The 17,489-nt window shown below is 30.4% G+C and overlaps 1 protein-coding gene across 1 annotated transcript in view; it reads right to left on the bottom strand.

Annotated features, from left to right (window-relative positions):
- Positions 1–17,489, bottom strand: part of LOC117180416 (ras-specific guanine nucleotide-releasing factor 2-like) — a 132,164-nt gene that overhangs the window by 38,400 nt on the left and 76,275 nt on the right. The window contains exons 22-25 of the mRNA XM_033372918.1: positions 15,209–15,614; positions 10,195–10,292; positions 9,503–9,785; positions 497–694 (exon numbers count right to left, since the gene is read on the bottom strand). Coding sequence (XP_033228809.1) covers positions 497–694; positions 9,503–9,785; positions 10,195–10,292; positions 15,209–15,614 — 985 coding nt within the window. The remainder of the gene's footprint in view (positions 1–496; positions 695–9,502; positions 9,786–10,194; positions 10,293–15,208; positions 15,615–17,489) is intronic.

The following is a 17,489-nucleotide window of genomic DNA, read 5'->3' as shown; positions in this document are numbered from 1 at the left end:
ATATAAGATTGAATAGCAATATTATATAAGATTATATAATAGTAAGGATGACTACTTTAAGTAGTAAGATCAACTAATTTATTTGTAAAATAACTAAGTTAACAGTAAGACTTACTAAGTAAAGTAGTAACGCTTACTATTTGAAGTAGTAAACACAGCTGCTTGAAAGTAGTACTTACCATCGAAAATTGTAGCGAGAACAAATAAAGTAGTAAGGGCAACTACTACCAATCTTGCGAATAAAAGTAGTAGCCTCAACCACTTTAATAGCAGCGGCATATATCACAAACTAAAATAGTTGGGCCTACTACTTTGTTAGTTGTCCCAACCAACTAGTTTTTTCAGTGTACTTTCAATTTGTTTACTACTACATTCGAGAGGAAGATCTCGAATCTTTTAATAACATTCACGTTTTTTTTGTGAACAAATTTCTTAGTTTTCCCGATTTCCCTGTAAAGTAGACACTGGTATAGTAACAGTAAGTGAATTCTCATACCATTCTCATTTTGGAAAAATTAAGTAAGCCATCTTCTGTGAAATTTGGCGTTCCCTCCTCGATGAAAGATAGATCAGTGAGGTAGAGTCCAAGGTAGGGAATACAAGGTGGGTCACATCGATGTAAAGCATCTCGTAAATTTCGAAATCTTCCATCAGATGAAACTATGTTTTGAAGTCTTTCAATTGTTTGTTTTGTCTACCGAAAAAAATAGTATTAAATGTTACTTTTTTTCAATTATCATACCTAACGCATATATCTATACAATTGTAGATTTGTTTCCAGTATTTTTATGTCAGATCGACGCATAAGATTCTCACGAAGCGCCATCTCTCGCTAAGTGCTTTTCTTTTAAATTGCCTCTAAATTTAGTAAGCGCCTTAAGCTTTAATCAGATGCACATGCACGCTTTTGTGTCTCACAGATATTTCCCGCTAATTCTTAGGGACCTGGCTTAAGCATATGTTCTACGGTGACCACGTGACCAAAACAGTTTTTGGCTATAGACTTTTTTGTGTTTACTATGTACCAGTGATGGGCACGTATAATACATTACGTATATTACATGGTTTTTGACATGTATATTACGTCCTTAGTTTCCTAGAAATGTATTTTACATTTGACCACGTGACTATGAGGGCGGGATTTTTTAATTCTCTACTCTAAAAATACCCAATTGCTTTATAGAAATAACTAATATTAAGCAATTAATTCAGTATTTAGTGTAATATTTTTATTTTGATTATCCGAGTAAAAAATAAATGTGTAAAATTCTTTTCATGCTATTTGTTTGCTCACTACGTCCACGCGGACTGCGATATCATATTTAAAATTTAAAAGTTTAAATAAAAAGCAAACGGAGCATAAAAAAACATGAAAATAATTTTACACACATTTATTTTTTACTCGGATACTTTTTTTTTTAAATCATTACAAAAACTAAATTTACAAACGCAATTTATTGCTTTACCAAAAAAATGCTCATAGCCAGACTGGTTTGGTCACGTGGTTACCGTACGGTCAGGGACCGTACCTAAATTACGTAACAGCTCAAGCAGGGGGGGGGGGTGTCAGACATTCTGGACAGTCGTCAATTCGCCAATTACTACGTGGGACCCCTTCCCCCTCTACTGGGCTTGTGTTTGACGCATTTTTCTCCTGCGCTGATAACTCGAAGCAAGGTCGGTTTATTTGCCGACGCAATGTTTCTTTTTACTGCGCATCTGTCGTTGCGCGCGGACTTATTTAAAATGAAGAAAGGAGCTTTTTTTCTCTTTTGTGTCTAATTGTAGTTGAAGGGTAGAATTTTTATTGGGCTGACATTTCCAAACTACAAAAATACCCACTTAAATTGAACTAAATATGAAATGTATGAATTTTTAGTTTGAAAAGTTAAGTTTAAACAAAATAACTGCACTTTCGTATTTTCAGATACTCTGTAGAACGAAAACATTTATTTCAATCCATGAAGTTCATTCTAAAAATCTTTTAAAACAATAGAGAAAAATTTTGTTTAATAAATTAATTTTGAAACAAATACCTCAAAAATTTCCAATCAAACATTTCATTTTTTTAACAAAAATAAAATAGTTAAGCTGCCAGTCGAAAAAAATAATGGAAGAAATGGAATTAAAAAAATAGTTCAATTGTCAACCAAAGTGAAAAATTATCAAATAAAATTATGGATCTTCAGCTTATAGTGACATTTTTAGTTAAAACATTAATTTTACACGAAACGTGAGAGTTTTATTAAAACAATGGACCGTTGACTAATATAGTTGAATTGTCAAACATAAAATTACTCTTATTGAAAAACATAAATTTTCCAGCAAAACCAAGACAATTAATTTTTATGTTACAAAAAATCAACGTATAACCAAAGAGACGAATTTTTAACTACAACTATCGAAATTTCAATTGTTGAATTTTTAAGAAAAAGAGATGAATTCGCAACGAATAATGGAAAAATTTCTATTACAATTCGGAAAAGATACTTACGGTTAAAAATGTAGCTTTTCTTGTAGAACATTAAACTTTTGTTCAAAATTCAGATTTTGATGCTGATTAGTCAATTGAGATCTTTTTTGGATAACAAAAATTTTTCTGCAAATTTTTCTTGTTGGTTTTAAAAGTTCATCTTTTTGGATAAAAATTCAACTGTTTTATATAAAATTCAACTATTTCCTAAAAACTTTACTTTTTTTCATTAAATTCGTATTTTTTTACTGTTTTTTTTCTCCTTGTTTTCCTACCATCGCTTCTTAATAATTTTCAAAAATGATTGCATAATAATAAATGACGGCTATTTTTTCAGAAAATTATTTTCTACAAATCTACAGTTCCTAATTTTTAAAATAACCAAAAATCTTAAAGTAAAATTATTTGTTTAAAAAATGTTTTCTCAAAAAAAAATTCCTAACGATTTCAACCACAGAAAAATTTATTTTCAAACTTGGAAGCAGTAGAGTTGTAGAAAATGTTTTTCAGGAAAAAATGAATCGTCAGTTATTAAAATGCAATCTTTTTTTAATTGTTAAGAAGCGACGGTCAGAAAAAATTAATTGCAAAAATCCATGAAAAAATTAATGTTTCTTTTTGTGAATTTCTACATGTTTCATAAAAAATTATGTTTTTCATTTGAAATGACACCAGATATAATATTTTCATTCTTAAAAACATAGAAAAACTATTTTTCGAAAATCTGGCTTTTGGCATAATTTTTTCGTTAAAACTTCGACCTTTTGATTTCAATTTAACTACTCTTTAAAAGTTTTTTTTTTCTTCAAATTCAACTCTTTAGTTAAAAATTCTGCTGTTATGTTGAAAACTGAACTATTCCTCGAAAAAGTTCCTCCTTGCTGGAATTTTATATTTTGTTTTTGAAAAGAGAACTCAAATATTTTCTGGATGAAAATTCAGCTAGTATTTGTTTTAATTTTTAATTTTTAAAATTAAAATTTCATCTCTTTCAAGAGAAATTTCATCTTTCTGTAATAAAAATGCAATTATTTGATTAAAAATTAAACTATTTTGTTTAAAAAAAAGCTTTCGGTTGGAAATTCTGCAGATTTGTTGAAAATTTAACTATTTCCTCGAAAATTTAGCCTTTATGTAAAATTTTTATTTTGGTGTTAAAAAATGGATTGAAATATTTTCTGGATGAAAGTTCAACTATTTAAAAAAAATTTAATTAAAATCATCTGTTTTACAAGAAATTTCATATGTTTGGTGAAAAATGCATATATTCAGTAAAGAATTTAACAATTTCGTTCAAACAAATCATCCTTTACGATTAGAAATTCGTATTTTTTGATTAAAAATACAATTTTCTTCGTGAAAACTTATCTCTTATTTAAAAATGTATATTATGATCTTGAAAAGTCTACGGAAGTCTTTTTTAACAGAAATTTCAACTATTTTTTATTGTTAAATATTTATCTTCTTGGTACAAAAGTTAATTCTGGTTATCAGAAATTCTATTTTATAATAATTTTTTAATTTTGAATTGAAAATTAAACTACTTGGGTAAAAATTAAACTAAATTGTTCTGAATTTATTATTTTTTTTATTGAAATCTTACGTTTCTGGTTGAAAATTTGACTGTTTATTGCAAAAGCCCGCTTTTTGTTTAAAATGGATTTTTTAACTGAAAATCTAACTTTTCAATTTTTTAAGATTGCTGGCATTTACTTTAAAACTTTCCTTTTTTGGTAAAAAAATATAATTTTCTTGTTTAAAAACTTTCGTTTGTTGGGTAGAATTGCATCAGTTTCATGGAAAATTAATTTTGTGCTAAAAAGTCATATTTTCTGTTTCAGCATTTAATTTTTCTAATGAAATTTCGTCTTTGGCTTTCAGGTTCAACAATTTATATAAAATTTACTTTTTTCTTAAGAGAAAAATCTTTATTTATTCAAAGTTCTTCTTTTTGGTTTTAAAAATTCGTTTTTTTTCTTTCGGTAAATTTAATCCTTAACACAATTTTTAAATCTTAAATTTTAATTTTCAGTACAAAAAACGGTACAACAAGTGGCCGTTCCGTTGATTATTTATTCTAAAAAAGTTTTTCGAAGAAGTTTTTTGCAACCTCCAATTCTAACCTCAAATTTTTCAAAGTGCTTAGGTTTAGGTAAGTTATTTAATAGTAAATTATAAATTTAATTTTTTAATAAAAATGAGTAAGCTTCCAGTAAAATTTAATTTTATAGATTAATATTAAATATTATCAACTGGCAATTAAATTATTTTTTATTTTAAATATCCACTGTTTGATTGTAGATTAACTTTTCTGTTAAATATTTATATTCTCGGATTTAAAAATTATATTATTTTAGTAGAAAATTCAACAATTTGGTAAAAATATTTTCTATTTGTTGAAGGAAACATCTTGCTTGCTGGAAAATTCATCTCTCTTTGTAGAAATTTTATCTTTTTTGTTACAAGTCAAAATGTTTGGGTCCAAATTCGTTTTTTAATTAATTAAACTGTTTTTAATTTTAAATTGAAACGTTTTTTGGTCCAAATATCAACTATTATATTTTTTGATCAGAATTCATCTTTTTGGTAGAAAATAAGTAATTTTTATTTCAAAATCCAATAATTTGCTACAAAATTGAAGCATTAGGCTAACCAAAAAAGGTAAATTTTTATCAGAAAATATAATAGTTTATATTTCAACCAAAAAAGATTTTAATTACAATTTGAAAACTGTTGAATTAATTTAAAAAAGAACAACAATTTTTCGTTAAAACTATTGAAGCCTCAAACCAAAAGCTCAGGAAAAATGAAATTTATAATTAAAAACATAAAATTTTGAAACAAAAAGAAGAATTTTCAAAAAATAGTTAAAATATTAATACAAAAAATATTTTTCGGTCTTGAAAGGAAAAAATGTCAACCATCTGTTGAATTTTGAAGTCAAAAGGACGATTTTTCTAATTATTTAAACAATTATTTGAATTTATGTTCTTATTTTTAAAATGGTGAATTCTAAATGAAAATATAATAGTAGACTTTACAATCAAGAAAAATGAATTTTCATGCCAAAAAGATTAGTTCTCTTTAAAACAGTTATATTTTTAACTCGAAAATATAAATTTTCAACCGAAAAGTTCCTTTCCAAACAAATAGCTGAATTTTCAAGTAAATCAATAATATTAATCTTATTAATATTTATAATATTTGATTTTAAATGTTAATGCGTACTCACCAATTTTTATTGAAAAATTAAATTACTGTACTTTTAGGCAAAGAGCTATTATTAGAAATTTTTCATAAAATAGTTATAAAACAATTTTCTTGCAGTCTTTATCAGAAAATTGTTTAAATTCGTTACAATTGCTTTTCAGAATTGTAATATTTTTTGTTCACTTTGAAAATATTTGACAAAAAAGTGTAGCACTATAAGTAAATTTTTTTTATCCCGCAAGATATATAGAGCGAAAATGCTATCGATTTTTCAACGCAGATTATTAGTAACAAAAATTTTCAAATGATATTAATCAAATAATTTTTTAAGTTTTCGTCAAAGAATTCATAAATGTTTTTAATTAATCATATTCATTTCAAATATTGCAATATTTTGTGTTTAATCTTAAAATAATTTTAACAAAAAATGATGATTGCACTAAAAGAAAAGTTTCAACGAAATCAGTAATAATATGCAACTGAACGATTTTGTTCAAATAAAATGATTGATAACATGAATTTTTAATCATATTAGTCAAATAATTCAATACAGTTTTTATTAAACATAAGCAAAATTTTTTTTTGACAAAATTGTTTTTAAAGAATGTAACCTTTTTTGCTCACCTTGCAAATAATTAACAATTAATTCTTGCAATATAAAACAATTAAAATTTAAAAGAGAGATAATGTGTCAAATATACAATTAAACTGTTTTTTAAACGCAAATTATTGGTAACATGAATTGTCAATAATTTCAATAAAATCATGTATTACACTTGCTATCAATAAATTTGAGAATAGTATAAGTTCATTTTTTAATCAAAAATTTAAAAAATGTTTAGTATAAACAAAAAATAATATATAATAATATAATATAAGCCAAAGAATTTATTAAATTTGTGATCAAAAATATTAAAAACAGTATTCCTTTTAAAGGTATGGTTCACAAATACAGTTTTTTACTCCACAAATTTATGAATATTTATTTATTCTATAAATCATATTCTTTGTAGTATAAAGCGTTAAAAATATTCGATATATTCGTAACAATAAACATTTTTAATAGCATAATTAATTTTTATAAATGTCTTATAATGAAATAAAGTACATTATTTTTTAGCATTAAAGAAAAATATAAATTTTTATAGTTTAGTTCGATTACGCGTGAGTTTTAATTTTCAATTATCATTATAAATGTTAATAAAAACATATGTCAATGTTGAAAATTGAATGTTTGTTTTGTAGAAATATTATTGGTACTCTCTGAAAAGTATTTTAAACAACTTTTTTGGGACAAATAATCAATTGAATAGCTAGCCTGGATCCTAAAATAATATTTTAAATATGTCACATAATACTGCGAAATTTAGTTAAAAATACGCCGAACGTGACCGTCTCATTTATTGGAAACTGCATTAAATTGCTAAAAAAAAAGTTATGAATTTTATTCTTAAACGTATTAAAAACGGGGAGAAATGTGAATTTTTCTATTAGTATAGGAAATGTCATTAATACAGGGCTATAAAAATTATGCGGAACATTTTTAAATAAAAAAAAATATCGAATTTTGCAGCGGTTCATTTATCGACTTTGATGAATTTTTATCAATAATAAATTCCGAGAAAAGTTATTCCCTCAGAAACCCGATCGCGGCACTATTTAGAGGGTTCACTGTAACTAGAAAAAACATTTCTAGAAACTAAAAATTACGTACAGAAAGTGGGGGGTACCAACATTTTGTTCGAATCCACAAAAAAATAAACCCATTTTTTTAAATAATATTTAGAGGTGGCGCAAGCCTCATGAAATTTAACACGTATTTCCCATAAGAAAAAAAAACGTTTTTGTAAATTTTATTCAGAATTCTCAATATTAGGTGAATCGAGTTCGAAATTTACCATTTCCCTTCACAATTAGTCACAGAATGCGAATGAAGTACTACTTTTCAAATATCGCCCCCATAAGTGAAAAATGGGGTTTTCGAGTTTTTGGCACCAATTATAATTTTTTTCGGTTTTTTTAACTCAAATTAGTTCAAAAACATGAAATACTACTTTATACTGATAATTAGATGTTTATTTAAATTGTGTAAAGAATTTATTATTGTTTTTAGCAACTTTCTCTTAGAAAAGGGTTAGAAAGTCAAGGTTTTTTCTAAATTTTTCAACTTATTTTTAACGCTTCAGTTAAAGCGAGGTAATAATCAATTAAATTTAAGAAAAATAATTGTTTAAACAATTTGTTATTAATTATAACAATATACTCTTAGAATAAAGCTACAATGTTGCGGTTCTTTCTGAAATTTTCAACTTTTTGACTACTTTTCACTTAAAGTAAGTAATTATTTAGTTTCATTTAGCAACAATAATTGTTTAAACAAATTGTTAATTTTTATAGCTATCTTCTAGATTAATACTACATAGTTGCGGGTTTTTCCTGCTATTTTTAACTTTTTATCATTTCTCAATTAGAGTTAAGTAATAATTAATACATGTTAACAAAATAATTGTTTGAACAATTTATCATCATTGCTAATAATATTTTCTTTGCTTAATCATAGACACTTGCCTTTTTTCTGAAATTTTTAAATTTTTGCCCACTTTTCACTTGAAGTGAGTTTATATTTAATTTAATTTGACAAACTCAAAATAATTACTACCTCACTAAGTGAAAAGTAGACAAAAAGCTTAAGAGTTTAGAAAAAACCGCAACTTTTTAGCACTAATCTAAGAGAAGATAGCCATAAACAATAATAACTTCTTTGAACAATTATTTTATTAAATTAAATTAAATATTAACTTACTTTAAGTGAAAATCGAGCAGCAAGTTGAAAATTTCAGAAAAAAACGCTACTTTCTATCAATAAGCAAAGAGAATATTATTGGAAATAATAATAAATTGTTTAAACAATTATTTTGTTAACTAGAATTAATTATCACTTCACTCTAATTGAAAAATGATAAAAAGTTAAAAATTTCAGGAAAAAACGGCAACTATGTAGTATTAATCTAGAAGAAGATAGCTATAAACAATAATAATTTGTTTAAACAATTATTTTCCTGAATTAATTAAAATAATTACTCACTTTACGTGAAAAGTGGACAAAAAGTTGTAAATTTCATAAAAACCTGCAACTTTCTAGCATCATTCTAAGAGAATATTATGAATAATAACAAATTGTTTTAACAATTATTTTTGTTTACTTTAATTTAATATTACCTCGCTCTAACTGAAACGTTGAAAATAAGTTCAAAAGTTTTAAAAAAAACGGTGACTTTCTAACCCTTTTGTAAGAGAAAGTTGTTAAAAACAATAATAAATTGTTTAGACAATTTGAATAAACATCTTATTTTCAGTATAAAATAGTATTTCATGTATTTGAAATAATCTGCGTTTAAAAAAACGCAAAAAACCATAATTAGCGCCAAAAACTCGAAAAACCCATTTTTTCATTATGGGGTATTTTTGGGACCCCATAACATAAAACAGACTTATGGGGGTGACATTTGAAAAGTAATAATTCATTCGCATTCTATGACTAACTGTAAAGAGAAATGGTGTATTTAGTACTCAATTCAGCTAATATTGAGAATTTTGAATATAATTTACAAAAACGTATTTTTTTCTTATGGGAAATACGTGTTAAATTTCATGGGGCTTGCGCCACCTCTAAATATATTTTTTTTCAACAAAAAAAATGGGTTTATTTTTTTGTGAATTTGAACAAACTTCCGGGCGTTTCGCATACAAATTCCACAACAAAATTTCTAATGCATTTTTGGACCATCCTAGTGTACATACATACACACACATACATACCGTTTTGGAAACCTTCTCCCAGGTTTTCTTCAGTCGATAGACACTAGTGTTGGTAAAAGCAGCACATATTTGTAAGACTCCATTATAATTGTGAAGCACTCTGCTTATATCGGCAACAGCGGCCCATTTCTCTATAGCTGCTACTCTTGCGGACATATTAGTTCTTCTAACAATTTCCGAAACGACAAGTTGTGACACTTGATTGAACCGTCTTGTCATTAAAATAATATGTGGTGCTCGTGTTGCTTTATCTGTTTTCATCCATGCTTGGCCCAAAAATTCTCTGCGCGCGATACAGAAAAAATGGAAATGTAATTATACATATGTGTAAACTCGAATTTCAAAGCTACAAGAAGTTCGATAATCGGGAACTCCGAAGATACGACCGCAAATGGGACTCCCACTCCTGCGAATTTTACATTTCTAAGGTAATACGTGAGAACGCACACAGGTTTACCATGCGCACGCAAACGTCAAATTCAGGGCAGGGCGGACTCGTCTGCGCCTTACTCTCAAATAGGGCAGGTTAGAGGGAAACAAAATTTCGCTCGATCCTTTGGATTCTTAACGTTCGTATCTGTGGATCACTCGTATCTTTAGGGCTTGTGTCTTTGGATTTCGTGTGTACACCTTAAATATATAGCGTTAAAAAAAGGAGAGTATATAGTAGGGTATTTCAAATAAATACTTACTCGCTAGCAATTGAAATAAATATCCGGTGATCCAAATAAGTCATCTGCTCCGCTATTTCTAAAGCGGATAGGGTTTCTATGTTTTCCTTTGTTTGTGTCTGAAAAAATTCATGGAAACGTATAGTTTTCTCTCCACTGTATCTCCAGTACTCTGTTAAAATGATGCACGAGGTCTTATATTTCCACTGATAAAAATGTTTGGAAAATTCCGACAAATTTTAGACACTAATGTAACTGAAATTTACGAAAATAGATTGCTGAAAACGAAATTCAGTAACTTTTATAGTAAGTTTGCTAAATTTTTATTTAAATTCAGAAGCGGTTTTTTTGAAATTTATCAATTGTTTTCTAAAATTCCTAAATAGTAAAAGAAATATAAGTTATCGTAACGAAAATAAGTGCGCAGATGCATTCGCATTACTCGCTTATCGAGCACGTTGTTCTAGCAGACGAAGCATGGTGTTTCGGTATTAGTACACTGAGAGAAGTGTAGAGCCACTCGCTCAACGCTTGCAATCATCGCGCCTATCACATAGTGAAAAGCGCCACTTTTCTTTAGTAGAACGGCTCCACCGATTCAGGATAACCATTACCCCGAACAGGCTTGGCCGTTTAACCAACGGTATAGTCGAGCTTCTTGGTTACAATATTTTGTTGAAAAGTCGTTCTTTGTTTGATTGAAAAGTAATTTTTTAAATGTTAATTAAATTATTTAACATGTGGTTAAAAATTGATCACTTATAGTTGAAAGTTTAATTATTTGGTAGAAAATTAATATATTTTGTCCAAGGTTAATTTCTTTGGTAAAATATTAAGGTTCATCGTTGAAAATTCATTTTCTTGGGTGAAAGGCACGTCATCTTTATTAGAAACGTATTTCTTTCCTTTAAAATTAATTTTGTTGTTGTTGGAAATTTGTCTTATTTTGCTTGGAAACATTTTTTGAACTAAAGGTTTAACTATTTTATATTTTATTTGAAATTTACATTTTGAATATTCAACTATTTTCTGAAAAAATCATACACCTATTTGATGTAAAATGCATCTCTAGCATAGCTAAGATGTTTGCGCACGCACAGCTTCGAGCTGGTGTAATTAGACACGGGTCGCGCTGTTCTTAATCTGTAGAGTCTCAGCGCCCTTTTTCTCAGCTCACTAGAGTGAGAACCTCGTCAACTACACGCTCCGTGCCGTTTGACAAGCTTGCAAGCATTCAGTCCATGGAATAACACGCGAGGACAGTGGTCGAAAGTAACGCACGTTTCCTTGTTTAAAGCATCGCGCATATTTTTGCAGGGTCAAAACTCTTTGATAAATTATAATTATTTACTGTTAAAGTCAGTTCATTGTTACTCTCATTTATATAAGTGGCTTAGGGACACTTATTCTAGCTTGATCTTAGAACACTTAGATTTAGTACGAAAAGAACTTTAGAGGTGTGACTCCTACGATGAAAAGGTCACAAACATTTACTTCTCTTCAAAATATTCAATTTGGAAAATGTTGAGATGGCAACCAACTAAAAACTTTTAGTTTCGAGCACCGGAATTCTGCTCCAAGATTAAAATTCTTCGGCCCAATGAGGCAACAAATTCTTCGGCCCAATAAGGCAAGTCTTCTTCGGCTTAATAAGGCAGTATTCTTTGGCCCAATAAGGCCAATTTTCTTCGGCCCAATAAGGCAAATATTCTACGCTCCAGAGCTGCCACAGGATCCTCGTCCGATCTTCTTTGATCTTAATTGATCTTCACTTCAAGAATTCCAAATTACAACGAAACAACTAAAGCAGATTACGTTATGGTTTCCTTAAATTATGATGTCCTATCTTGCGTCACTTACATTATTGCCACGAATCGTCATCCAATCGACGTTTATGAAAAATTACAGCGAGAATTATTTCGATTTTTGCAATTTCAGACGAGAGAAAACTCCGTGAATTATTAAAAGGGGAGGTTCTTGCAGATGGCAAGCCCTAACAAATTTTATATCAACTTAGGAATTTTAACAGCGGAGGTTGTGACGACGCGGTAATTAAATCAATTTTTCTAGACCAGCCTGTACCACAATGCCGTGCTATTATAGCAGCTTCTACTTAAGTGAACTTGCAAACTTTAGCCGAGTTAGCTGGTAAAATGGCCAAAACATTAAACGTAGATAGCCGTTACATTTCGAGAGTTTCTTTCAGTGTTTCATCACTCACACTCCGACAGCCTACAGACAATAGCATAGACCAAATATCTCAGGCAATACAAAAATAAAATGTTCTGGTAGGGAAGTTATATATAAACAATGCGGGGCGTTCACGCAGTCGTTCTAATTCGCGTTCAAATGCTCAAAGGAAAGATTTAGAAAACAAAAACAATGCTACTCATTTAAATTCCTCGAATTGTTGTAAACATCATGCTCGTTATGGAGCAAAGGCTTATAATTGTAACAACCTATGTTCTTGGGAACAAAATGATAGCGAAACCAAGTCTTCGGGAAACTAACCAGGTACACTCTCATCGAGGCGAGCATGTCGGGCCTGATCGAGACAAAACGCCTCACAATTAAAGATTATAATTAAGGGAAACGATTTCTTATCGACAGTGGTGCCGACATCTCTGTACTTCCGCTGCCACCAGATTATAAAGAACAATTTGACTCTCGTGTACTTTCCGCGATCGACACCAGTATTTGTGTTTTCAGTGAGCAAACCCTGACCTACGCCAGACTAGGTCAAGGCGGTCTCTGATTATCCAAAACCTACTACCAATGTCGAGTTGCACAGATTCTTAGGAATTGCGAATTTCTATCGGCGAAGCTTGCACAGTCTGCAACGACTCAGGCACCCTTACATGCTTACCTTCATGATACAAACAAGAACGATAAGCGCGTAATACTGTAGACACCCAATGCAGAGGAAGCCTTTATCAAGGGCAAAAGTGACCCGGGAAACGCCGCCCTTTTAGCTCACCCGTCTATCAGCGCAGATATTAGGGTGTAACAGACGCATCTGACTTTACCATGGGGGCAACCCCCGAGCAGGGTTCCAAAGATAACTGATCTCCACTAGCGTTTTTCTTCCAAAAATTTAGTTAAGCGCAACGCGTTCATACCACTTACGACAGAGAGCTTCCCGCGTCAATCTATGCAGCCTTTCTTTAGCTGGCAGTTTACGAAGTGCATAGAGAACGTTTCTGGCAGCGATAATGTCGCAGCACTCCTCTTTCAAGAGTAGGCTGAATGCTAATTCCGACGGCATTTAATCTCGCTGAACTGGCGGAACTGCAACTCGAAAACACCGAGTTAAAACGTATCCTTGAGTCCCCTGATTTTCCTTCTTCAATGAAGCAAATTCAACTGTGTCCAAATCATACTGGATTGTATTGCGAGTTAACGGGAGAGTCAATTCGACCATATGTCCCTGAAACATTACGCAGGAGAGTATTCCATACTTTCTACGACGCGGCGCATCCAAGCGCTAGGGTTACGAACCGAATCATAAGACAGCGCTTCATGTGTATATTATCGGCCCGTTGCCTGAAAGCGAGGGATATAAATACTGCGTCACAATGATCGATCGATTTTCTAGGTGGGCAGAAGCAGTCCCCATTATAGACATCGCCGTGGAAACAATCGCGCGCGAATTATTTTTTTTTGGATCCCTCGCTTCGACAGTCCGAAAATCTTAACAACGGATCAAGTTTCTCAATTCGAATCTCAACTTTTTAAAGCGTTGTTGTCTCTAGTAGGCTGCAAGAGAATTCATACCACAGCATATCATCCTGCCGCAAATGGCTTAATTGAGCGCTGAAATCGCATGCTAAAAACGTCGATTATGTTTCACGCTGACAGGAACTGGAATAAAGTTTTATCTACGGTTCTACTTAGCCTGCGTAAATACGTACGTACAGATACCGAAGGTTCCCCAGCGGAATTTTTATACGGAAACACACTCCGCGTACTAGGTGAATTCTTTATTCCAGTAGATATCACTCTTGATCGACAAATCTTCCTCGAAGAGTTCGGCGAATACATGCGTCAAATTCGACCAATACCGTTCGCTCAAAAATACTTTTGTTTTTTAGCTTTTTTTTTTGTTTTTTTTTTCGTTTTTTTTTTTTTTAAATAGCCTTCGTTTTTAAAGATGTGCAAGCCTGTACTGATTTGTTTATGCGTATCTGCGTGCTTAAAACCACGTTGAACGCCCTTACACGGGTCCTCATAAAATTTTAAAGCGGATTACTGACCAAGTGTATCAGATTGACTTTGGGGGAACGTCTAAAAATGTCAGCATAGAACAAATAAAACTGGCACATCTTTTGCTAAACGATTTGCCAAACGCTAACCCGGACTCCATAGCTAATCCGCCTGATCTACAGCCTAGTGCACAGCCTCCGTTGTTGAAAACCTATTCTAGAAAAACAGCTTTTTTCGCTCCGAATGTAAAATTATAATTACTTGCGACTCCTTGTAGTCGCCTATGATTTTTCGTAGTTATCTACGACTCTTCTATTAAAAAAAGTGGCTGTAAGAGTAATGTTAAAGAATGTTAACTAATAACTTTAATTACCATAACACTCTTTGATACCGCTCTTGGAGGAGGGCACTGTAGTGTCTCAGCGCCCTTTTTCTCAGCTCACTAAAGTGAGAACACACTCGCGCATGCGCCTCGTCAACTACACGCTCAGTGCCGCTTGCCAACCTCGCAAGCACTCGGTCCATGGAATAACACCTCAGAACATTTACATTTAGTACGAAACGAACCCTAAAAATCGCTTAGCAATGGGGCTATCTCCTACGGTTTTTGAGAAGCCTTTGCGCAATTTCAAAGTTACAGATTATTTTAGAGCAGTCGTTTGTGTTCAAATTTCAAGGTGATTAGTGTAAAAAATAGCACATGATACTTGAAATTAAAATGGCTAATTGCTACTGTATAATTAAAACATTCAAACTCAAAATACTTGATGCAATTACTTGTTTTAGGCACTTGGATACATTGTTTCATATAATAAATATTTTTAATATTTACCAAAGGTGGAATCAGCAATTGATTCAGGTCAACCTTACTACTCTCCGGTTCTTCCTTGGTAATCAATCGGAGCAGTTGACTAGCTGCTTTGTGTTCAGCAGGAAGTAAATTCGGACTGTATACTATATCGTCCAAGAATTCTATGGTTAAATCTTTTAATCTTTGATCGAGTTCAAAGTCTTGAGCATGTTTTGAGACCCAGTGTCTGAGAACATTCAAAACACGCATTGTGGCAGCCGTCGACATGACAGATTCCTTTCTTCTATTTTTAAATCTACAGGATCCACTGCGATAACCTCCTCCACAATCATTATCCATACCATGACGATCGTGCACTTTGTCTGGAGGATTACTGGATGCTGAAGTTGCTATAGCGAATGCTGTGGCTGCAGTTGAGTTGCTATTCCTAGATGTGAATCAAAAAAAAAAAAAAAAAAAAAAACGGGAACGTGAGTTAAGAGCAGTAGCTTGAGTCGAACGAAGGGCCCTACTTTGACGCTCTTCACGCTAACATTTGTAGAGGCTAAGGTTTTAAAGTACAGAAGAACCTCGCTTATCCGATCCTGCCTTATCTGAGTTCGTAATTATCTGAGATTCAAACAAAAATACTTGAGTTATAGCGCAATAGTAGTCCGTATTATCCGAGCCGTATGCATTATTCATAGATATGAACTTGTCTAAACTAACCAGACGAGATGTGAAGCAAGACGAAGACATAGGGACATTTGCGGAATGTTTCAAGTAATTTTGCATAATCATTCAACAACAATTTCTTATCAAGCGTTGAAAAAATATGTATCATTTATTGAATGAATGATAATACAAAATACTTTTTTTTCTCATGAATGAATCTGACGTTTTATGTAAATTTAAATCAAACTTTTCATTTTTTGCTAAATAAGGATGCAAAATGTAGTTAAATATGTACCAAATTTAAGAATATCACTATTTCACTCAACTTTTGTCAATCTTTTGTGAAATAATATTCTTTTCGTGCCTTTCTTAATTTTTTCTGCTGATTAATTACTATTTCTCTTTTCCTTATAATTTTTTTGTTAGAATATTTTAAAATAGAACAACGATTTATAAGTCACACTTAGTAATCATTAATATCATAAAGATATTTAATTATTATAAGTCAGTAACAGTATGTTTTATAAACGAAGTGCTATAATAAAAAAAAAATAAGATATAAATATCAAATTATTATAGAACATCATAAGTTTTCAGGATAGTCACCAATCCGGGAGAATAAGAAAAACCGGGAGAAAATCGAGACACACTTGCACCGGGAGAAGACCGGGATAAAGTCCGGAAAGAAATATTACAATGGGAGATTTCGCGTATTTCATAATTCGTGCCTTTTGTAATTTGTTTATAGTTCTCAAGTGAAGAGCATATCATTTTGAAAGTATTTTTATTTCCTCGGTTAAAAAACATGCAAATGAAAAAATGACTGAACGATTTTTGACAAGTTAATGAGGAAAATGAATGAAATTGTACTATTTATACTTAAAAGCCTCCGAATTAAATAATTAAGAATTGAAAACTTTTGAATTGAAATAATTCTAAATTAAAAGCGATCAAGATTTGACAATTAATTATTGCAAACTGAATTGAATCTTTTAAAGTGAAAACTTCAGAATTTCTAGAACTTTAAATTGTTATTACATAACGAAATCAAAATGTGATATTAAATCTCATTAGACGAATTTTTACAATATCAAAGCATGAATTCAATTATACGAAACAAACTTGAAATCTAAATAGTAATTTTAAATGGAAATCATTAAAAATGAAAAAAATATCGACTTCAGAACCGTGAAACTGAAACGAATGCGAAATAATTTTAAACTGACAAAATTAATAGTTAAAAAATTATGATATTAAAACTTTTTTATAATTATACATTTTGAAATTTCAAATATTTGAAGTAAATGTTAATCATCTAAAAACCAACAAAATAATTTTAATTTGAAATGATTTATTAGTTTAAATCTTCAACTTATAAATCATAACATTTTAAAGTATCACATATCTATTGAAAACTATCAAAAGACTTTTAATATAAAATCTTAGAATATTTCTTATCGAAATTGTCTTGTTATTTTGAATAATTATTTAAATTTGAAACTACCATATTTTGAAATTTTAAATTTGAAACCTCCGAGAATTAATCTAAAAATTAATTTAAGGAAAAACTTTAGTTTCAAGGCCACATATTGAATTGTTTTAGAATAGCGCATTCAAAGCCACAATTTAGAATTTAAATTACAGAAAT

This window comes from Belonocnema kinseyi, chromosome 1 (assembly GCF_010883055.1).
Source record: "Belonocnema kinseyi isolate 2016_QV_RU_SX_M_011 chromosome 1, B_treatae_v1, whole genome shotgun sequence".
NCBI classification, from domain to species: Eukaryota; Metazoa; Arthropoda; class Insecta; order Hymenoptera; family Cynipidae; genus Belonocnema; species Belonocnema kinseyi.
The sequence above is the reverse complement of the archived record's forward strand: the minus strand, read 5'-3'. Positions and strand labels throughout refer to the sequence as shown.